This window comes from Zootoca vivipara, chromosome 7 (assembly GCF_963506605.1).
Source record: "Zootoca vivipara chromosome 7, rZooViv1.1, whole genome shotgun sequence".
NCBI lineage: Eukaryota > Metazoa > Chordata > Lepidosauria > Squamata > Lacertidae > Zootoca > Zootoca vivipara.
The window spans coordinates 46,117,513-46,140,841 of NC_083282.1; the positions used below are offsets into that span (position 1 = coordinate 46,117,513).

Genomic DNA, 23,329 nt, shown 5'->3' on the forward strand with positions numbered 1-23,329 from the left:
TCAACAGGTTGTCGCGAGGTGGAGCAGCACCAGCGACCTGTCACAGCGAGGATAGCTGGAATCCGTTGCATTATTCACTGGCACTTGTGGCATCTGCATTTGTGGTGAAGGGGGGCGGGAGAAGAAGCGTCACGAAACACTTCCTACTTGTCTTCTGGGTGACACTATCACAGCCAGTTGCACCTTATTCGGCTTAATAAGGTTGCTAGCAGGTGGGCGCCGAAATTCGACCCTGGGAACTTTCTTTGTTTGGTTTGGATCGATAAACAGACTCTTTGGCTCAAAGCTGCGATCCTTGTCCTGGGATGGAGGCAGCTTTGCTCCCTGCCCCAAGACCCCACCCGCAGGCCCAAGGGTGTGCCGGCAGGGGGCGGCAGCGCGTAAAATCCCTCGCTTCCCTGGCGCAGGAAAGAATCGCTGCCACGTAGCAACACGCAAATCTCGAGCAAAATCTGTGGACCAATTTAACCGGGGGGGGAGGGGTGTTTCATACTCTGAGGCTAGGGGGGGGCTGCTCCATCCCTTCTCAAGTGGGCTCTTAACAGCCCCTGGGGCAGTTCGTGCGTAGAAGGGAGCCCCGCGTTTGCTGAGGCGCAGACCAAGGCTGAGAAATGCGATCTCTTTGCTTGCAAGACGCAACAAGCGGAGTGCCCTTGGTCTTGGGCAGGAGAAGAAGATCGAGCACTCTCGGGAGAGCGAGCTCGAGATGATAGGGCAGGGCAGGGAAGACACGATGTTTCTAAGGCACGGCCAGCCGAGGCTGGGGAACCATCGCTGGGATCGTCAGGTAAGATGGGGCCCAAGACTAGACAATGAGGCTTTCCTAGAGAGCAACTTGAAGCCTTAACAGGTTTATTGTCGGCTTCGTCCGATGCATGACTGGAATTAGGACCTGGGACACCTACAGCCGCTGTGCGGGGTCCACCCAAAGCACTTCGGGGGCGCGCGCGCGTGTCTTCTCTGGGATGTGCCTGTCCAAGGTGCTGCTTGGTGCGTGGGAGCTTGTCAGATCTGCGAGCGGGAGCCCTAAGAAGAGGGAGGGGCGCTTGCGCGGATGTCTTCCTAGTTGCGCATCTATGTGCCAATGGCATCGCACATGTTGCCACGAGAAAATGTACGTGCCCCCAGCCGGCTCTCTGCGTCTGTGTGTGTGTCTGAAAGAGAGCGCGCGCGTTGCGCCTGTGCCCCTTCGGAGTACGCGCGTAGCCACGGCCATCTGTTTTGCTCTGCGCGATTCTTTTGTGCGTCCGCGCCCCCTGCGGCCCGTGCGCGCGCGCGCCTGCAAGTCGGAGCATGCCCTCGAGGTATATGTTTTCCCTGTCATGTGGGTGGCGACGGTATTTATTGACACTGCGAGCGCGAGGAAGGGGGCCGCCTCTGGGGTCCCGCGGAGCCGCCTCTCTCCGCCGCAACCAGGGCTCTGCGCAGCCCCCTCCCCAGAGCCCCACGGCGCAGCGAGGCGGAGGCAGGGCGGGAGCGGGTCGGGGAAACAAATCGCCCCAATCAGCGAGCGGGGCGGGATCGGGCGGGGCGGAGCCGGCGAGGGAAGGCGGGACGTGCCTGCCGCTGTTGCTGCTGCTGCTGCCGCCGCCCCCTCGGAATCCTCTCCCAGAACTTTCATTAAAGTCGGCGTCTCCCCCGAGCCCGCGGCAGAAGAGGCACCGTCGGCTGCCACGCGCGGACACGCTGCTCCCTGGACGCGCAGCAGGCGAGCTCGCAGGGTGTGCGGCGGCGGCGGCGGCGGCAGAGGAAGCGAGGCGAGGCCGAAGGAGTACGGTTCGGGCTGATGCAATTTTCTCACTAAGAGGATCCTCCACCTTGACAGCGCGCCTGAAAAGCCCGGGCGAGGCACCGGTGGGAAGCGGCAGGAGGAGACGGGAGCGGCATGGAGAGGGTAAGACGCGGGAAGAGAGAAAGTGATCCCGGGGTTGGGTTTTGAGACACACGCGCTGGTGTGCGCGAGAGAAAAGAGAAATGAAGGGGCGGGGAAAGCGTGGTAGATAGAAAAACGTGGTGCTGCCGAGGAAGCGCAAGCGAAGGTCTGGAGGAAGCGCAGCTTCCAGTGTGTTCCGTCCGCCGCTGTCACACGAGCTGCCTCGAGGCAAGACTCCCGCTTCGCAGCCCCGGAGGTGGGCAGGGCTGTCAAAGGGTGTCCCGGACCCCTGAGCTTTACGGAAACCGCCACGCGGGAAGGGAGCGGGTGTGCTCGGCCTGTCTGAACGCCGCGGGTTTCTGGCCTGGGGGAGGTGAAGTTGCCGGGCGCTCCAGGGGGCGAGGGGATCCGCGCGCTGTAATTTTCCACCCCGGCATGTGCGGGGGCGGGGCGCGGAGCAGCTCCCACGTGGCAGCTGATGTAACCCCCCGTTTTCTTGCCCCCTCCGCTGCTTTTAAAGGGATCGCGCGCCCTCTCTGGCCAGGTGTTTCGGACTTCTCTGGATTTGTTTTCACCCGCGGTGTGTGTGCCAGGGGTAGTGGTAGCGGTGCTTCCTTCAACCGATGATGTGGGGGGCTCAGTATTGTGATATCATATGGAAGGTGGAGAATGTTGTGGTTTTGGTGTTGAAGGAGGGACTTAATAGCATAGTTCGTTGCATCAGCTTGCTTGGGGGTAGTATCAGTGACAGGTTTTTGCCAGCACTTGCCAATGGTGTGGTGTGCCACCACGATATATTTCTCTCTCTCTCTCTCTCTCTCTCTCTCTCTCTCTCTCTCTCTCTCTCTCTCTCTCTCTGCCCCCCCCCCCATACCCCTGTGTCTGAGGGCTGATCATTATGCCGGAAAAGAATTTAGTGTTTTTCACTCAACTTTGGGAGCCTAAACTTGCCCCACAGTATCCTGTGTCCTTTTTCTAGCTTGGCCACATGCCGACTTGTTGAATTACAAATCTGAAAGTTAAAGGTGTTCAGGCAGTCGGAAATCAATTAATGCAACAATGTACCCAATGTACAATGGGACCCAGGTGGCGCTGTGGTTAAACCACTGAGCCTAGGGCTTGCTGATCAGAAGGTCGGCGGTTCGAATCCCTGTGACGGGGTGAGCTTCTATTGCTTGGTCCCAGCTCCTGCCAACCTAGCAGTTCGAAAGCACGTCAAAATGCAAGTAGATAAATAGGAACCGCTACAGCGGGAAGGTAAACGGCGTTTCCATGTGCTGCTCTGGTTTGCCAGAAGCGGCTTTGTCATGCTGGCCACATGACCTGGAAGCTATACGCCGGCTCCCTCGGCCAATAATGCGAGATGAGCGCGCAACCCCAGAGTCGGTCACGACTGGACCTAATGGTCAGGGGTCCCTTTACCTTTACCTTTACCAATGGTATGGTGGGGGGGGGGATCCACACATAATTTACATATTGTTAATTGCAACAGGGAGACGTGGGTGGCGCTGTGGGTTAAACCACAGAGCCGATCAGAAGGTTGGCGGTTTGAATCCCTGTGATGGGGTGAGCTCCCGTTGTTTGGTCCCAGCTCCTGCCAACCTAGCAGTTTGAAAGCATGTCAAAGTGCAAGTAGATAAATAGGTACCTCTCCGGTGGGAAGGTAAACGGTGTTTCCGTGTGCTGCTCTGGTTTCGCCAGAAGCGGCTTAGTCATGCTGGCCACTTGACCCGGAAGCTGTACGCTGTCTCCCTCGGCCTATAAAGTGAGATGAGCGCCGCAACCCCAGAGTCGTCTGCGACTGGACCTAATGGTCAGGGGTCCCTTTACCTTGAATTGCAACAGGTTTGATGGCTGCAGACAACTTTGTTGAATGTGCTGCTAGCTTGCCACAATAAAGTGCGCCCAATTAAAACAAAGAGCCTAAATAGATTCAGTCCTGAGGATGGACTGAAAGGCACAAAGCTCACTTTGCACTCAGAAATGGGGGCTGTTCAGTAACAAAGAGACTGAACAAACTTATAAAATTACTCCTCCTGAATAATCAAAACAGCAAAGACCCTTGTGGCACCTTAAAGAATTACATGTTTATTGTGGGTCTGAGCTCACTTTGTCAAATGCCTGAAGTGAAATATATGTTGACCCTCCCTAAATACAGATGAAAGAAGAAAGCAGGGAATGAATATATAATTATTTTTTGTTGTGATATTATTTTTTGTTTATGCTGCCACAAAACTAGCATGAGTTCTAATTTTTTTAAAAAGAATCTGTATCAATATTTTATTTCCAATTATGAGGAATAATGTTCTGCCAGATCTCATTGCACCCTCCATTTCAGCCCATCAGCAAGACAGTACCAACACTCATGGGCTGGGACGTGCAAGAGGCACTAGATTACATCCCAGATCAATGCTTCATTCTGAGACAATCTCATCCATCCTTGAGGAGATATAAGTGCAGGTTGCCCTGTTCCACATAACCATACTTGTGTTCATGCACGTCAGCATCAAGCTGTTTGCACCACTGAGATGTGGACAGTGCCAGTGTGGTTTGGATGCTCCTCAGTTTCCCAGCATCTGGGTTCAGCAGCTTGAATGGCCAGACACGTAATCCTAGGGCAGTGATGGGCAACCTTTTGAGCTTGGTGTGTCAAAATTCGCCAAAAAACTGAGCATAACTCGGGTAGTGTGTCACTTCGAGAAAAAAACAATAATTTCACAATATTTATAGTTAAAATAATAAATATGTATAAAAAAAGAAAAGGAAAAAAAGGAGAAAGGGGGAAAAATTATTAAAGTTTTTTTTTAAAATATATTAAAAGGGGGGGGGAATAAGGCAAAACCCAGAGGTCTTTCCCAGTGGGACTCTGGGCTCAGGCCTTCCTCCAACGGGTCTGTCGCTGGGGAGGTGGGCTCGGGTTGGGCCTGCGCCTCCTCGTGGCCCTCTTCATCCCACCTCTCCCCTCACTCGGCTATGCTTGCGTGGGGCAACAGGGAGGGGATTTCAGCTTACTTGGGTGTATCTTCTCTCTTCCTGGGATGGGGGCGAGGTGGCGGCAGTGGCAGCAGCAGCAAGGTTGGGGTCGGGGTTCTTCTCCCTCCTCCAAGGGCCCCCTCCTCTCCCTTGAGGCGGGGGTGACGGGGATGGCAACTGAGCGAGCAGACCCCTGTTCTCCTTTGCCTTGTTTTTCCTTATTTTCTCCCTCTTTGTGCGGGGGCGGCAGCAGCAGCAGCAGGGCCGGGGCTTCCTTTTTCCTCCTCCAGCCTCCAGAGTGCCTCGAGGCTGTCCGCCAGCTTTGCAGGGTGGGGGTGGGGTCCGGCAGCTCCCCGGTTGCTGCACTGGTGGCCCCCAGTGTCTGGGCAGTGGTGGTTTCGGTGGCTCAGGAGCCCATCCGGCAGCTCCTGCAGTGCTGGTCACTTTCAGGAGCTCCGCGGCTCCGTGCCGACCGCCATCTTGCCTCGCCGGAAGTCCACAAGGCCCTCAGAGATGCGTCGCCAGCGGCATTCCGCCGCCGGCCGGAAGTGAGGTCTCTGCATGCGACCGCGTGTCACCAAATATGGCTATGCGTGTCAGGGCTGACACGCGTGTCATAGGTTCGCCATCACTGTCCTAGGGCAATCTTCATTATTTTGTCGTGCTAGCCCTGAGTCACGAATCAGTGGCAAGAGTAGAGATCTGATTACTGTTAAAATAACACTTTGGCCTGAGCTAAGGCCAGGATTTTTTCATAGTATCAAGTGTGATATATTCCCGCCAGCTCTCAGAAGTTCCCTCCCACCTAAATCATTGCTGACTCTTCCAAGGCAATTGACTTTCTTGCAGGACTTCTGATCCCCTTAGAGTCGTGACGTACAGCTGCCGAAGGCTATTCAGTGAACCAAGACATGGTTGGCAGGAATGCTTCCTTCACCAGGCCAAAATGCAGTGGGGGGGGGGGAGCTCCTTGTTCGGTCCCGTGTGCAGGGTGGGTCATTCCACTTGAGAGTGTGTGTGTGTGTGTGGACAAAGTGGCTCTGAGAGAAAGTACCATCCCTGAGCACAGCTTCCCTCGTGTCCCCTTTGTGAGATGTCCCTGCTATTTTGCAGGGTTTCTTAATTGCACTTCCGTGCTTTTGGCATGGCAGAGGAGAAAAACTTTTCTGCATCCCAATTCGGTAGCCGCTTGTTGGCAGGACAAGGACTGCTCAAGTATGAAAAGGGAGCCATCATTCCGGTGTCTATCTAGAGTGGGGGCAAGTCGCTCAAGCTTAGGAACGGGGTAGATTCCCTATCACATAATGCCTTCTGTGTCGCTTCATTCCTGTGCCTCTCCATAGAACACACACACACACACCCCTTGTCTGATCCCTGACAGCTTGAGGGTGTATAATTCACGTACTTCCTCCTTATATTTAGGACACTGGAGCAGAAAGGGCCTCTGTTCCAGCTGCTCCTCAGGGTCCCTTTGGTTGCACAACGTCTCCTCTGGCCTCAAGAGTGTCCTTTGTTATGCTGCATTTTCACCTTGGGTCTTTGGCTAGTTCCTTACTGCAAGCATAAGAGTGCGATTATTATGGTGTCCTTCCTTGAAGTGAAATGAACATTTATTTGCAAGTGTGCACTGGGCAGGGTCCTGAGGGCAATTTGTTTGCTAGGCTGGTGGTTTAAGCACCTTTCTGGTTGGGAGAGCCAGGTTGTGAAGCAGCAGAGAAGATTATCACCCAGGCCTCATATTTTATGCTGGGCCTGTTTCCTGGTTATAATGTTGTGGAGACTTCACCTTTTGCCTGAAACAGGGCTGCTGAAAACTCGTGTGTAGCAGCCACATACCCAAGACTGTGCATTCTCTTGCATTTTTTTTAAGAGAGAGCTCTGCACAGAGGTTGCCTCAATTTGTAGTAGCAAACATGTAAATCAGATTTGCACCTTTTGCATATCTCCATTTCCCTGATTTCCGAAGAGATTTGCAGGGCGCTGTCATGCTTCCTCTTGAACTCATAATATCGTGTGCTTATTTCCCTTCTGGTTTTTGGGACTTGAATGTTCAAGCTTATATTTGCCTTCAAAACTGCCAGAAATTTGCTTTCCACCCACCTCTTTATCAACAACAGCTAAAATTCGCAGGATGCTGAATTTTCTGGCTGCTTCTAAACTTATGTCTGTACTTCTTATGTTGTACTTCTTCCTTCCTCCTCAGGAAATAATGATGATGATGATGATGATGATGATGATGCCAACAAATTCAAACATCAAACAAGGGCTAACCCAATACATTTTGCTGCCTAAGTTGAAGAACATGAGAGTCTCAGTGCCACCTCTATCTGAAACTAACCAGATTGGTGACACGTTAGCATCCTCCACTCTGCCTGGAGGTAGTAGTTAAAGTGGTCTGGTGTGGGCTATGTGGCACATGCAGAACTGCTGTCCAACCTTGCTGCTCTCCACATCCTAAATCTGCCACCTGAGGTGAACCCCTCTCTCTGCCTAACAGTATAGATGGCCTTGTGTCCTGCCACTGCTACCTCTCTCTCCTCTTCCTCACTTGGCAGTTGTTCCCTCCCTGTGTTCTTCAGAAGCTCACTACTCGGAAGCCTAGAGATTATAGTGCACCATTCCCCCCCCCCCTTTCCCAGAGCACAAGATCACACCCTTATCATTTGCATTCAGCTGGAGTAATGATCACTCCTTCATTTAATGCTGCCAATCTCTAATACAAAGTGAAACCCCACCTCACTGTAGCCAGCATGTTATAGTTATATGTTTAACGTACATCACATGCTGTGTTTGAATGCATTGTATTTAAAATGCTGTAAAGGGAAGTTTACCTTAGGCAAGAAGTTTCACTCCAGCAAAAGTGTCAGAGAAGGCTGATATTTTTTGAATTGGTTCTTGTTAAAGATTGTCTTGTGTTGGAATACAAACAAATAAACAAGGAAAGTCTCTGCTTTGGATTCATAGACTGTAGTCTTCTTCACATTTCATTTACATTTGGGATGAGACACTATGGTCATAGACACTGTGTGGTTAGGGGAAAAGAGAGGGAGGGAGAGAGATGGGGGGGGGGAATAACGATCTTCCGTTTTATTGCATAGTGTTTGCACAAGGTTTTTGTGTCAGCATCACGTGTGTAGGTCCTTTATTTATATATTTAATTATTTGTATTGGCATTGCGAGAGATTAGCAGCTTCAGAGCTTGGTTGGTTGCAGTCTGGAGTTTGCATCTGTGAGCAGTGGGATGTGTGTGTTGTTGGGTCAGATTAGCCATAGTAGTTTGTATGCTGTTGGGGTGGGATAGGTCGTTGTCTTGTTGTGCTTTATATGTGATAAAGAGGAGCTACACCAGGGTGAAGGTGTCCTCCTTTGCTTGTCCACATGCTAAGTCACTTACTCTCAGCAGCTAGAAATATTGTAACTAGACACTGGAACGACCTATAAGGAGTGAACATAGACCACTGGTACAAAAATGTACGGGAAGCCCCCCTAAAAAAAGACTGATATTTTTTCATTCAATAAGGTAAACTACCTGGTGATTCATCACGGAAGAGCTGCAGAGCTCTCACAACGGGAAGTTGGAGCTTGAGAAGCCAGCTGGCAGTAGCAGCAGTGGTTGCAAAGAAGCTCTCAATGGTGAACAAGCTTAGGATCTCTCTCTGGGTCCAGGGAGAGAAAAGTTTACTGAACTGCATAAAGGACCAGACCCCATTTCTTGTTTCCAATGTATTACTTTTGTTATTTTGCAATGTTTATCTTATTTTAACTAGTATTTAAGGTAGTTCTGCAGTAAAGCTTTGAAACTTATTCTTGTGGTGGAGAGAATTCATTTCTACACAAGTTCCATGGCAGGGATTTTACTGACCAACTCCTAACACAGTGCAGTGTGGTGACTAAATGACTAAGCTTTGAACCAGGAAGTCCCTTGTTAAATATCCCCTCTGCCATGCATTTGATAGGGGATATTGGACGAGACATATCCTTCTCCACTCTGCAGTACAGGGCTAATAATACAGACTACCCTAGACGGCTGTTGTAAGGGCAACTGACAGCTTTGAAAATGATACAATATTAAGTATGAACATAATCATGTCTCCAAAGAATGGCATATTTTTGGGTGCCAGGCAAAAAACATTCCTCTTCTTTCAGGCCTTTGGCTATTTAAAGCCTTTGAAACTGGGGGGGGGGAGGCTATTATTCTGGTCTGTCATTATGTTATATATTTTTGTGTTTTTATATTGTAAACCATCCTGTGATCTTTGGACGAAGGGTGGTATTTAAATTTAATTAATAAAAATAAAATATGAATATATTTCATGTTAAGCGGAAACTAATCCATGGAAAAATAGTTGATGGAAGCAATGGGATGAGAGGCAAGTTTGTGTGCACATACTCATGAAGCTTCTGTTCCAGTTTACTGTTTTTAACTATTCAGGAGCTGCACTTTCAAGTGTCCAGGAACCAAATGTGCCCCGTGGTATTGAGGTTGCCACCTCTGTCCTGGAGATTGGGGGGGGGGGATGTGGCAGTGACCACCTCCTGTTTTCCTGTAGTGAATGTGCCACCTGTTTAGTGGTTGTCTCACAATAACATATCCAGGGCCCAGTTTTGTGTTCACAGTCCTGTTCACAGGAAGTGAAGCACAAATTGTTCAGCTTTATTGCTTACTGAATACAAATAGCATCCATCGAATGTGAAGCAAAAGGATCTAGTCTTGTCCTGAAGCTGAAATGAAGCCCTGACCCCCCCACCCAACCCCATGGCTCACTGCATTTCAACCAAACTAGTCAGTCCGCCATGTTGTTAATAAACACCTCTCTCTTTCGCCCTGCTCTATATTTGCAAAAACCCAAACCACACACATTAGCTTAATTATATTGGTTTTCATAATTTACATTTGATCGCAGATCCTGTGGTCCTGATGTTTTTTTATTTAGTCGTTAGTGTTTCCGAATTTGGATTCTGAATTTTAATTCAATAATTTAGAGAGACTTAATGATAGTCTGTGTCTACTTTCTTGTTGCCGAGTTCTGCTTTCAGTGCCAGTTTACCCTGGTACTCGGAGCCAAGTATATTATGGAAGTGAAGAGAAGACCAGGACTCTGATGTTCATGCTTACATGTGCACATTGCCCTAGCTGGAGCCCAGGTGAGGAGAATGAGGTGATGTTTGCTCCCTGGTGACCAGAAATGTCTGATGCAGCTAGATCAGCCCCCTGGAGGGGAGGGGCACCTGGGGCCCACCATTGTAAGGCACAGGCAGAAGTGGATGCTCAGATAGGTCTGCTAGGAGCTGAGAAGACAGAATTGCCAGGACCCTTTCCTTACAGTAGCCGCATCCTTGCAGTGACGGCTAAGTGTGGTGTAGTGGTTAAGAGCGGTAGACTCCTAATCTGGGGAACCGGGTTCGCGTCTCCGCTCCTCCACATGCAGCTGCTGGGTGACCTTGGGCTAGTCACACTTCTCTGAAGTCTCTCAGCCCCACTCACCCCACAGAGTGTTTGTTGTGGGGGAGGAAGGGAAAGGAGATTGTTAGCCGCTTTGAGACTCCTTCGGGTAGTGATAAAGCGGGATATCAAATCCAAACTCTTCTTCTTCTTCATTCTAAATGCAGTACACTCTAATGTACTTTTTAAGTACCTTAAAAAGAATTTTTAACACTACCCATCGTTGTGCGCATTTTGGGTGGTTGGTATTCAGTCTCCATGGGGTATTTGGCCCCTGGCATTTAACATGAAGCTGGGCCATTTGAGTTGAGGGTCTGAACAAAAGTCAATTCGGGTTTACTTTCTCCAAGTCACCTTATCTGGAATTGCATCATCTCAGAAAAGAGAAAAATGACACGGAATTTGGGTCCCCTTTGTGTGAGACAGTAGAGAAGAGCTTGCACACTTCATTCAGCTCCTTATCTCACTGGCTCAGGCTCAGCCACCAGCCAGGTCCCTCAAAATACCCACCCTGTCCTCTCTCCATCCACCCTGTTCTCTATGTGCTACAGTTTATAGAGGCATCCTTTCATGCTGCCGATATCCTACAAACTATCTTGGGCCACAGACAGACACAAAGACACCATGGCTGTCCCTTTTTCGCTGCCTGGCAGTACCACCTGGTCTCTAGCACAATGGCAGAGCTGACCTGGCACGTGACTAGGTGCACCAGGGTGGAAGGCAATTGCCTCCCATCTGTGTCCTCAGCGGCAGCTGTGCCCCTGTGCGTGTTTGGTGCCCTGAAGACTTCCCCTGCCCTGAGCACTGGCTACGCTCTTTGCAGCCACGTGTGTGATTCTTGCAGCTTCTTCCCACTTCAGAGATGGGAATGGGCTGAAGGAATCAGGAATGACGGGGCAGATATAAGTGCCTGCTAACCCAAACTCTGCATCCCCTCCCAGCCCTGCTCTCATTTTACCATCTTTGGGCATATGCTGAATGTAGACTGGGAAACGGCAACGTAATTTTTCCTGTAAAAAGAGATGGTCCTTGCAAATGCACCAGTCTTGGTCACATGTGTTTGTGTGTGTGTGTTCCCCTCATTGAAGATTTAGAGCAGGAGTAACTACCCCTGGCCCAGAGGCCTGATCCAGCCACCTTCCCAAACCACCTCTCCCCCCCCCCCATTGGCAAAAAAAAGTAGTGCTGGTGGGGATGAAGTAAAGTAGACACGGAACTTGAGTGGTCAGGGAGGGTTTAAGCTTTCTGCTCAGCACCCTGATGGGGATGCAAATATCTCATTCTGTGGTCATCTGATCAATCATTTGATGAGCAGAGATGGGCAATAACCCCCCTCCTTCCACATTGATCAGCTGGAGAGGGGAGTTCTGTCTGTGCGCATGTGCATGTGAGAATGTGAGGTGACTGCAATAACGTTTGGGCATACCCACCATTAGTATGTGGCCCCTGCAGGACTGGCCAGGAGTGAATGCAGCCCTTGAACCTCCTCTCCCCCTCAAAAAAAAGTTTTGTCACCCCTAACTGTGCCCAGAATTGTGTCCAGTTCTGGGCACCACAGTTCAAGAAGGATACTGACAAGCTGGAACGTGTCCAGAAGAGAGCAACGAAAATGGTCAAAGGCCTGGAAACGATGCCTTATGAGGAACGGCTTAGGGAGCTGGGTATGTTTAGCCTGGAGAAGAGAAGGTTAAGGGGTGATATGATAGCCATGTTCAAATATATAAAAGGATGTCATACAGAGGAGGGAGAAAGGTTGTTTTCTGCTGCTCCAGAGAAGTGGACATGGAGCAATGGATTCAAACTACAAGAAAGAAGATTCCACCTAAACATTAGGAAGAACTTCCTGACATTAAGAGCTGTTCGGCAGTGGAATTTGCTGCCAAGGAGTATGGTGGAGTCTCCTTCTTTGGAGGTCTTTAAGCAGAGGCTTGACAGGCATATGCCAAGAATGCTTTGGTGGTGTTTCCTGCTTGGCAGGGGGTTGGACTGGATGGCCCTTGTGGTCTCTTCCAACTCTATGATTCTATGATTCTAATTTAGAGGACAGGAGTTTTCTTTTGTTGTTTCATTTTCTCTAACCAGAGCTCATTTTATTCTCCACAGCTTCCTGTCTCTTTGGTCTAATTTGCGCTTCTGTCTGAGCTCTCTGTGTAGCCTGGGAAGCCTAGCCATCAAGACGGACAGTGGGCAGCTGGGCGCTCACATCACGGCCCCCAACCATGGCAGAAAAATGCAGTGAGGGGTTGCTGGTGAGTTTGCGGGGAATACGTCAGGTTTGAGTTGGCATATTCTGCACCCTTGGAATGCAGGGGGGGAGGAGGATCCATGGGTCTCGGTTGTCTGGGGGGGGGTTGACAGTGAGGAATTGTTACTGTATTTGTTTGTTGCTTTTCTGCACAGATGTGCCCAAAGCGACGCACTACATGAGAATGCAGGAGTACACAGCAAAGCAGCATAGCGTAAACAGCTCAGTACCAATTCATTTAAAATCATAATATAGCAATCCCCACAAAGGAGTCCATTTCATTAATACTGTACTGTTATAACATAGTACATTCATTTCAGAATAGGTGGTACAAAGCACAGTATCAATTTATATTATTTATCAGTTGTTAAAGCACATTAAGCCAGAATTAGATAGAATAAAGCTTTCCAGTGCAGCCAGGTATTCATAAATAATATAGCCAGCAGGCAGTTCCTCAGATGTGTCAGGTGCTGGAAATCACAGCCCTATATTTTACAGCTATCGGTATAAAAAAGTGTTAGATGCAGATGCATCACAACAATCTTAAGCAGAAGGGCAGTGGATATAGAGTCTGGGAATTCCCCAAACTAAGAAAGCACTGAAAAGTCATATAATTGTTTATCTCTTTGATATCTGACGGAAGGGCATTCCACAGGGTGGGCACAACTACCAAGAAGTCCTCATGCATCTGTCCATTTCCTCTCCCCCCAAATAGCCTGGGAAGTGGAAGGCAGGATGTGCCTTCCGCAGGTGTCTTTTACCAGAGCTGGGCTCTTCTCTTCTCTCATAGGTGGAGTGATGCTGCTTCCCTTAAAGCTCCCCCCCCCCCAGTCATCAAACATTACCAGGGAAATATGTAGAGTTCAGCAGGTGGGAAATGTTAGCCCCCATCCACACCGCTGCGTTGTTTGTGTTTCTACATTTACTGAGAGCGAGGCTCCCAGGAGACGCCTGAAATAGCCTGCACCCCAGCCAGGGGGCACCGTGCCAGTTTCAGGCCTGGAACATGTGGGGGAAGGGGAGTTTGGATAGCTGCAACACACATACACCAAAGTCCCTTGTTGCATTCCATCCATAGAGATTGCAGGTCTTCTCTTCTGCAGCATTTCACAGGCACGCTCATGCGTTCCTTTACACATTTCCTCTCATGTGCTGCTTCATATTTTTCCTGCATAAAACATCATTTTGCAAACACAGAGCACTCGAACCCTGGCAATCATGCATACAGCACAGCACTTTATGGTCTGTGACCTGCGCACACTATTTCCTCCCCCAAAATTTTCAATCCACATGTCTGTGTGTGTGTTGGAATTGTTTTTAGATGTTTTAATTGTGCTTTTGCTGCTCTGCTTGCTGACCTGCTTGCTCTTTTTGGAGGAATGTCAGGATACACATGTAATAAATAATAATACATCAACGCATGCACAAACATATATTCTTGCACACAAACACATGTGTAAAGTGGTGGGCCCTTTGGATCATCTCCATTCAACTGAATGTGATTCTGCTGATTATAAACCAAGTCAGGCCAGCCAGCATTAATCAAAATAAAAGGAGATGATAAAGGGGTGAACCACCTGCCCAAGTGCTGTTCAGATTGGCTGGACCTAGACAGCAAAGGGTGTGTGTGCGAAACTACTCAGATTCCCATATTTGCCTGGTTGCGGGACATTTTGGACTCTGCATACTGTGTTAGAAAGCATCCCAGCAGGCCTGCAAATGTGTGCACATGCTTTCACCACTAAGAACGCTGCTCCTCTTTTGCTACATTGCAGTGCTCTTTGTGTGACATGGTATATAATGACTTGCACATCCTTGACATAACTTTTATACTGTTGCTCAATGCTCTGGCTGCTACTTTTGTTTATGGAGTCCTTTGTCAATGTTGTTTTGTGCCCTGGGGTGGGGAGAGGAGGGTGTGCAGCGGGGAGAGTCCAGCGTAGCTTTGGAGTATGACATATATTCCGAGTCAATCTTTAACCAATTCTGCAAGTCAATGTTGTCAAATGGGAAAGAGGATGTTTGCAGAGGCTACTAGGACAAGGGAAGGGGTTGGACTAGTAGGTGATCCTTGGGATCCCTTCCAACTTTATGATGGGAAGGTGAATCAGAAATGCCCCTGCTTTTCACCCCTCCCAGTCACTTGGCGTTGAGGTTTCCTGCTTGCTCTCATGCAGTTCGTGTAGTGTCTCTAGGTCACTGGGGCAGCCACTCGGAGCTTTCTGGCCACAGAGAAGAAGCTAATCCCCTCATTGAGCTGCCTAGACATAATTGAAATAGCGGCATAAACCCATCACCCACTAATCTCCTATCCCTAGACAGTAATAGTATCTCAGAGCCTAAAGCTTCTCTTTGAGGTCCAGGGAAAGAATGGGACAGCTCTCTCAGACACTTCTTTTTAATGGGGCTTGATTTGCTAATGTCCACATTCCCCAAAATACCAAATAAACAAGACCTTGGCACAGGATGTCCCAGTCTGGGAACCACAAGCATTTCCAAGAAGAGACAAACAAGGGGTGGTGGTGTCAATAGCACATAAAAACCCTGTTGGTCACCTCCCTCACCTCTTTGTGTCCTGTTCTCCATCCCCCAGTTTGTCCTTTTGGGTAGTTCTCTTTCATTTGACGAGCACTGGCATACTTGTGGTTGCGTAGGATTTGCCCCCAGAAGAGAATATTTCCTGGCTTTTTCAAGGGTTGTCTGTCATGAAGACATAACTTTCATATCTCACAGCATTCAGCAATTGTCATAATGCCTATTTCTGATAGGTATGGCAAAGCAAGACAATGATGCAGTTGTGGGTGGGAAAATGGTTGTGGGACACTTGCTTCTTTCTGGAGCCAGAGTAGCCAAGTCTTGTTCCCCATCTTTTTGCATGTTTACATGTGTCATGAAATTGGCTCTAGCAATAACTCTTTTTTGGGGCTCTTTGGGACTGAATCTTTGCAAAACGCCACCGATGCAGCTGCCCAGTTCCTTTGCTCTATATTGGCTGTGGATTAACATAAAGGCAGTAGAGACTGGGAAGTGTTGTTGACACACAGTGAGATCCAGAAGTGCTAGTGATAATTAGCCTTGGATGCTCCTTTCCATTCATTTGGCACTCTTTGCCGCCAACATCAGCCAGCAGTGCCTGGGGTTCTGATGTTTGGATGGATCAAATGCCCAGGTATGCCCAGAGGTGCCAACTTTGGTCTATTTACCTCTTACCCAAAGTGACATTGTGTGGATCAGTCTGACGTTGTGGAAAATTACAGTTTTTCAGACTGTTGGGGAGATGGAGCAAGCTGGGCACAAAGCCACAAGTGAGATGATTGCCTGGGCCAGCGATGTCATTCACCTATAGTGCTAGCATCTATTTTGTGGAATTGATCAGTGTTTCAAGAGCCAGGTTTACAGCTATCTGTGGTGCAATGGGGTTTCTCCATCTGGCCTCTGCCCTGTTCAATCAGCTACTAGGAAATCTGTGGGTACATAGTATTTCTGTCAATGGGGCTACAGTGTAATTCCTGCTTCTAAAGCTCTAGGACTAGGTGAAAGAAGGAACCATTCATTTTAAAACAGGGAGGAGGAGGAAGACAGGCCACTGAGGAGTATCTAGGTTAGTTCAGCCATTGAAGAACTATGTGTTCATAGTTCTGTATGTGTATGTGATGCTCCCCAAAACTGATGTGGATGTTCCTCCTCAAATTTCCTTGGTATTGGCACTCTGACTCCAGCCCTTCTGAGTACGTGACTCTTAGTCCTGGACCGGCCTTGTTTTTACTTTCCAGCACTGCTTGCCTCAAACCCAGAGTTATATACAATGGGTAAGAAAAAATGAGGAACAGGACTGCAGCCTCATTTTATTTTATTTCATTTTTTTAATTTTTAAAAAAACCTTAAAAAGCACCCATCGCTTTGTGACTTATAGTTTCCACACTCCCTGGAAAGATTGAACTTTTTCTGATAAGGAAAGTATGGGAAAATGCAAAGAAAATAAATCAGAATGAGTGCTCATTAAATAACCAATGTTGTCTGATCGCCCTACAAACATCAGGATGAATGTTCAGTGAGCAGGCTGTGTGGAAGCACCCAGCAATTACAGAAAAGAAGCAGAGATGGTAAGACAGGGAACAGTTATGTGTCAGGTGTTAACTCTACCTCTCAGTGCTGTGCTGTGCTGAAGAATTTTGTTTCGGTTCTTTATGATCAAGGGGGTTAGGGGTGGGAATCCTGATACTGTATGGCATTCCTACCTCAAAGGGGTTGCTGCAGGCTGGGAAATGCTTTCAGGTGCCTCAGGGAAAGGCAGTACTGTATCAACATTTTGGGAGTCCAATGCCAGCAGGACATTTTTAGATCACTTGGATCCTGCTCCCCCTCCACAGGTCCTGCAAATGGGGCCATCATAGTATAGCTTGCAAACACCAGGATGTGGGCAGGACTTGGACCTGAGAAAAACAGCTCTGTCCTGCTGCTTCCTGAGTCCGGATGGACAAGACCTGGGCTTCAGCCAGCTACAGCCATCCCTCCAGGCTGCCTGCAGTGGGATTGGGGCCCAGATAGTAAAGGGGGATGGCTAGTTACTAGGGTGGTGGAATCTGCAATGGTGTGTAATGGACTGCAGTACCTTTAATTCGGCTGGGAACCCTGATTCCTAGGGAGCTGTCAGGAGGCACAGGGAATCCTGGAGAGGGTACTAAGCAGAGGGGGAGAGAGGGTGCCGAGCTCTTGAGGCAGCTGCCTTTTTCACTGGAATGGGGATCCATTCACAAATCCCCTTTGCTGCCCTGACACTGCCTGATGGGTGTGTGTGTGTGTGTGTGTGTGTGTGTGTGTTTTCTCCCATTGAGGGGGTGGCATTTCCCAACCCCCCAGCAGAAGTCAGTGCCAGACACTCTCTCACTTGCTCGTTTTTAGGGACATTATGTTTTGTCCTTGGATTTGCCATTGCCTTTGTTTGCACAGCAACCCCTGCCAGCGCCTCCTGACTCTTGGGCAGATTCCCTGGCTGCCCGGGGGCTTGCAGCATCTGCTGGGGGATTTTTAGGCAGACGGGGCGGGTAAAGAGGGCAGGGGCATCCGTGGCATATACTGCAGCGATGACCCGGGCGGTTGTCTTCCACTTAGCTGCAGGGTTCAAGCCTAATGAGGAAATTTTACTTCTGGGTTTCAAGAGATTTAAGCCTGGCACATGCCTGCCGGCCTCTGGCCAAACCACCCCCGCTGTGGGTGCTGAGCCTTTACTAGGCTGCGGAAGCTCCTCTGGCTGGAATAATAAGGGGGGGAGCAGAAGGAGGGGGGTTGGTGAGGATTTTCTGCCTGAGCAGCCCTGGAGAATTGAGGCCGGGCTGTCAGCGGGGCCTGAGAAAGTCGCCTGAGGATGTATGTGTTTGGCACAGGCCTCTTTCCGCCCCCTCCTTACCCACTTCCTTGCCCCATGTTCTCCCCACACACCCATGACAGAGACGATAGCTGCCACCTGTGAATGAGGCAGCTAGATAGGACCCGGTCCCATCCTTTTGAAATGCACCTACCGTATCCTGAGGTGTTATATGTACCTGGCATGCCAGCCCTGTTGCTGATATTCACAGTGTAATCGAGGATAGATGATGCTCAACTGCATCAAGTTGTCTGTCTGCTCAGGCAAAGGCTTCTGTCACTCCAACCCCTCCAGCATGACCTGACTCACATATTGAAGCCTTACACCACTATTTTCAATGGGCTTCTAAGGGGTGCTCTGCTTGATAGAATATTTGTGGGATCACTTTTTCTCTCTCTCTCTCTTTCCCCTGATCTGCATCAACTGAGTGGAAATTTAGAGAGAGTTTATTGAAGCAAATTATCTGTGATGTGCCATAAGATTGCCCAGTCTCCCTAGTTACCTCTTATCTATCTGTACTGTTGGTCAGTGTCCCACCAATGTATCTTCATCACACTGGCATTCCTGCAAATACGCTTGGCTGTTGTCATGCCATAGAACAAAGAATAAACATTTAACATGGAACACAATAGCTAAAATCCCAAGAATCCTAGCTTGCTTAAGAACGTAACCTAAGCACACTTACTGGAAAATAAGCTCCACTGAACATAATTGGATTTACTTTTGTGTAAGCATGCATACGATTGCACTGTTGTTGTTTTTTTAAAATGGTGTTCAGGGAAGATGACCACTATATTTGAATTGCTAATAATAAAGAGTCTATGGTTTGAAATATACAGGGATTTCCACACATCTTGACTCTTAAATATTAGAAACTTTGTTAGAACTTCTTTTTTCCTTTCTTACTGGCAGCTTTTCCTCTGATAGATACCTGCTGCCATGCTGGTGGTGTCACTTTTCAGTAATGGCTTTTCAGCTTGCATGATTGCAGAGAAAAAAATTGAAAACACATGGTCCATATTTTAAAAAGCACAGAATACAGAACATACAGATGAGAACATTAGTGCTTAAGGATTCCAAAGGTCAAAACAATAATAAGCCTAACTTATCATACTACTTAGATACCGTACACCCCACACCAAACGCCTGCATATATTCTCTCTTCCTCTTGACTTTTGTCTGAATCCCAACACTTCTTTACCATAAATAATTTAAGATAAAAATCCAAGTTTTGCAAAAAACCGTAGAAAATATTTTTTAGCCAAGTATGTTAAAGTTTTTTTGTGTCACAGAACACAATTTCAATTTGTAGTCTTTCTTACAGTTCATTTACATTTGGTGAGAGACACTTTTGTCATAGACATCTTCCTTTTGGGGGAAATGGGAGAGGGGATGCCTGCATTTTCTGATGTTGCATGCTCAAGGTGTATTTAAGTGAGAAAGCCAGCATCCTCGGTGCCCCTCCTTCCTTTGACATGCCTTTAATAAGCAAATACATAATTTCCTATCCCTGCAGTTACATTGATTTGGATAATAAATGGACTGCCCTGGAATAGTTTACATTAATGTTGGCATCTCCATCCCCCTGGATAGAATACACACCCCAGCATTGAACATACACATTCTTCTTCTTTGAACTTCAGATTTTGAAGTTGTATGAAAACACTGGTAGCTTGAAGATACTACTTTCGCACTTTTTTTCACATGGGAGACCTGGAACAGAAAAAAGTGAAGCTTTCCTTCCTGATTAAAGCAAAATAATTCTTTGGGATTAAGGGGGGGAAGCACCCTGGGCTTATTGAACAACTTCAAGCTGATCAGGGTTTCTAATGGTCTGATATATGAGTGGAATATGGCTTATTTTGGCATAAGCTTCCACTGGCTGGTTTCTCCCAGAGAATTAAAAACATTAAAAAATAAATAAGGTAATTAGATCTTTTTCTATTGGTTTAGCAAGCCTCCCTTCTAATCATGCGAAAACCTTCATCTGCCTGAGAAGCGTGTTGTATTATTTCCAGTGGTTACATATTTCTTTACCGCACAAAAGTCGGTCTAATAAAAGGTTTCACCTTTGGGCTATGCTCACTTCTAACTCAACTTCAAAGAAGCTTGACTGAATATAGTTGCACATTTGTGCATTATCTAATCTCCATATATACAATTTCAAATCAGCATATTTAATCTTCCTAAGATGCTCCATAATACCATATATTGTCAACAGTATAGGATTGGATCCAGGCTCAATCCTGTTTAGAGTAGACCCATTTAAATCAATGGGACTACTGTAAATCTTCTAAAACTAACTGAATATGCAAACATCCTTCTTTGGATTTTTGCTTTAATAGGGCTATTTCTTAGTGGGAGTTTTCCAATAAAGAACCAAAGGATAAGTACAGTTTACAAAAAAACAGCCATAAGCAACTATAGCCATCCCCTGTTCTATGCCCCCAACATCTGGTAATTGGAAGCTTGCTGCCTCTAAACATGGGGGACTCAATTTTTAGTTATTTTTCTAAAAGGCACTGTATAGCTCCTATTCCAAATGAATTTTTCCAGCTCTTGGATTTTGTTTTGTTTGTTTAAAAAAACACATCTACAGATGTAGCCACAATCATATCTTGTGAAAATGGTTCTGTAAGTTAATTGTACATTAAGGCTGACATCCCATACCTCCCAATGACTAAGCCCCATTGGAACTGCGTAGAACTTACTTCTGAGTAAATATGCATAGGATTGCTCTGTAACTTGTACTTTCTGACAAGCACTGCACAAAGCAAGTCCTTCTAATACACTTTGCCAAAAATTTTGTATCTTGCAATGGCAATGAAATATCACTGAACTGAAATTGATCAAAGGTTTCTAATCTTCTAATCCTGTCTTTGTCCACAAGAGGTTACACAGACAAAAGATTCCATAGCAGCCAAACTTGTTGACCAATTTGTATTTGCTGCTTACCATTGAATTTCTATGTTGCTGTGTTGGGCGTGGGCTGAATGTTTGAGCATCTTCTGGTCTGACTTTCACAGTGGTTCAGGAAGGCTGCGATTCACAGGTTGGGAGTATGTTTGGGTTTTAAGTTTTGATCTTGCAGAGCATTGCTGGCTGCTTTACTAAAGCTACATGAGAAATGGGAAACTCTTCTTATTCTTGAAGGGAAGTGTCCCAAGACTGCTGTTGTGGGAGTTCCCGTACATTCAGAAAAGCTGTTGCATAAGTTTTTTCACTTTTTTCAGTTGGTTTCACATCCACGAAGTGGTAACACCGACTGGATGTGTTGTTAGAGAATTAGATATTTGCATGACCGGGGGGGGGGGGGTGTTACCTCACCTCAGTCGCATTGTTGCTGCTTCTTGGGAGGTAGAGGGTGAGGAATGAGGCGATGATCTTATTTTAAAATAGAAATGGCATGCCCCTCTACTGTCCCTCTCAGTGTTATAGGTGAAATTATGGGCCTACATATACAGAGTGAGGAATGTACCCATACCCCATTTGTCTGTAATGGAATATGTAGTAATCATTTGCAGCTATTGTCTTTGAAGTTATTACTACCGCTCCCCCATTCACACTGTACAACAGAAATGGCAGGACCTTTTACTGTCCCTTTTTAAGAGGATGGGTGAAATTATGGACAGATTTTCAGTTCACAGCATTCACCTGCATTCTGAGTAATTCATTGGAAGCCTGGCCATAACAAAATGTCAACTGAAGTTATATGCCCATCTGTTTACATTGTTTTACTCAGTTGTGTGACCAATTTTTATTTTATTTGTTTTAAGATTCGTACGCATATTTACCTTTTCATGAAACACGTGATGGCTAATGTATTAAAAATATAAAACATATACATTAAAAAATGTGTAAAATTACAGAAACAATTTCTGGGGTGGTGTGGGGGAAGCAAAACAAAATCTCATAATAAGCATGGTGAAGGCTTCCTAGAACAAGAAAAGTATCTAAAAGAATGGAAAATAAAAAGAGGGTGAGTGAAATATCCTAGGGAACAGCAATTCACATTGTGGGTGCCATGGCAGAAAAGGCCTTTTCTTTTGTTTCTACCTGCTGTGCTTCTGAAGATGAGAGGCCATGAGGAACAAGATCTCCCACGGAACATAGAAGCTGGGTAGGTTCTTATGGGAGGAGGCAGTCCTTTAGGTATCTATGAGTGCAGCCCAAATCCCCACCCCTCTGGCAGGGCTGTGCAGAGCCACAGCGGCATCCGCAGCCCAGCTGCTCACAGTGGTAGCAGCACACATATGGATGGGGGGGGCATGGAGGATTGAGTCTGATGCCATCAGGTGGTGGCAGCAAGACCAGCTCAAGATACAGCAGATTCTAGGCCAGTGCAACTCCTATACCTCCCTGCTCTTGGAACACCCAGGTTCTGGGGATTTCAACTGGCCACTGCTGGTGCACACACTGCCAGTGGGCAGTTACTCCAGTGGAAGGCTAAGCTCAGGCATCAGTGCTGAGTTGAAAGGTAGCTCCACTCTATCTAACCCCACCATAGCCATGCCCAAGAGGGGTATTGATTGCTGTGCAAGCTCCAAACCATCAATGGCTTTAAAGGCAATAGTCAGCCCTTTGGATTGTGCCTGGAAGCAAACTAGTACCCAGTGTACTTTGTACAAAAGAGGAGTTGCATGTCCCGAATAAACCAGCACCTGTTAAGTCTAGCTCCTGCATTTTGAAGTACCAGCAGATGTTTCCAGGTAGCTCTGTGTATGCATTACATTTATCCAGTATAGATGCAACTAAGGCTGTGGCCAGATTTATTCCCTTCCTGTTCTCATCTGGAAATCTACTTGTCCGTAGGAGCCTTTGGTCAGGGCCTGTTCTCATCCTTCATATGCTGAGCCTAAGAATAAATATGTGCCTAGGAATTTAAAACACTTCCAAAGCTTGCTCCCACTCTTCCTGGGTTCCCGCAGGGTGTATATATCCTTGTCGTGGACACAACTGAGAAACTGGGAGTAAGAAAATCTGACCTGCTTTAAGGTGATATACCAGGGGGGGTCAGGAGAAGAGATGTGCAAATCCCTTGGTATGAAGTGGGTGGGTGTGCTGTTGTGAATGGATGGAAACCAAAAGGTGCAAGCCGTATATATGTGTACACAGGGGAATTGTTCTAACAATTGAGCTAAGTCTGCAACTGAAAGAATCTTTTGTAGAGAGTTTCAGTGTATATTCATTTAGTCTTTATACATGTTCATCGGCTGATAATACACCTGAGCATACCCCATTGTACCTGTAGTAGTTGGTTACAGGTAGGTAGCCGTGTTGGTCTGGGTCGAAGTAAAATAAAAAAAATTCCTTCAGTAGCACCTTAAAGACCAACTAAGTTTTTATTTTGGTATGAGCTTTCGTGTGCATGCACACTTCAACACCCACCAACACCCCAAAGATGTCCAGAGACAGGTACGTGGCCCTGTA

The 23,329-nt window shown here is 47.4% G+C and overlaps 1 protein-coding gene across 2 annotated transcripts in view; it reads left to right on the forward strand.

The window, feature by feature from the left end:
* Window positions 1-1,573: 1,573 nt before the first annotated feature.
* SLC6A9 (solute carrier family 6 member 9) overlaps window positions 1,574-23,329 on the forward strand; it is a 53,893-nt gene continuing 32,137 nt past the window's right edge. Inside the window, exons 1-2 of one of the 2 annotated variants that reach the window (XM_035124186.2) lie at window positions 1,574-1,894; window positions 12,393-12,538. In XM_035124186.2, coding sequence (XP_034980077.2) covers window positions 12,509-12,538 — 30 coding nt within the window. In that variant the 5' untranslated portion in view covers window positions 1,574-1,894; window positions 12,393-12,508. The remainder of the gene's footprint in view (window positions 1,895-12,392; window positions 12,539-23,329) is intronic. The other variant, XM_060276961.1, reaches the window with a different exon arrangement.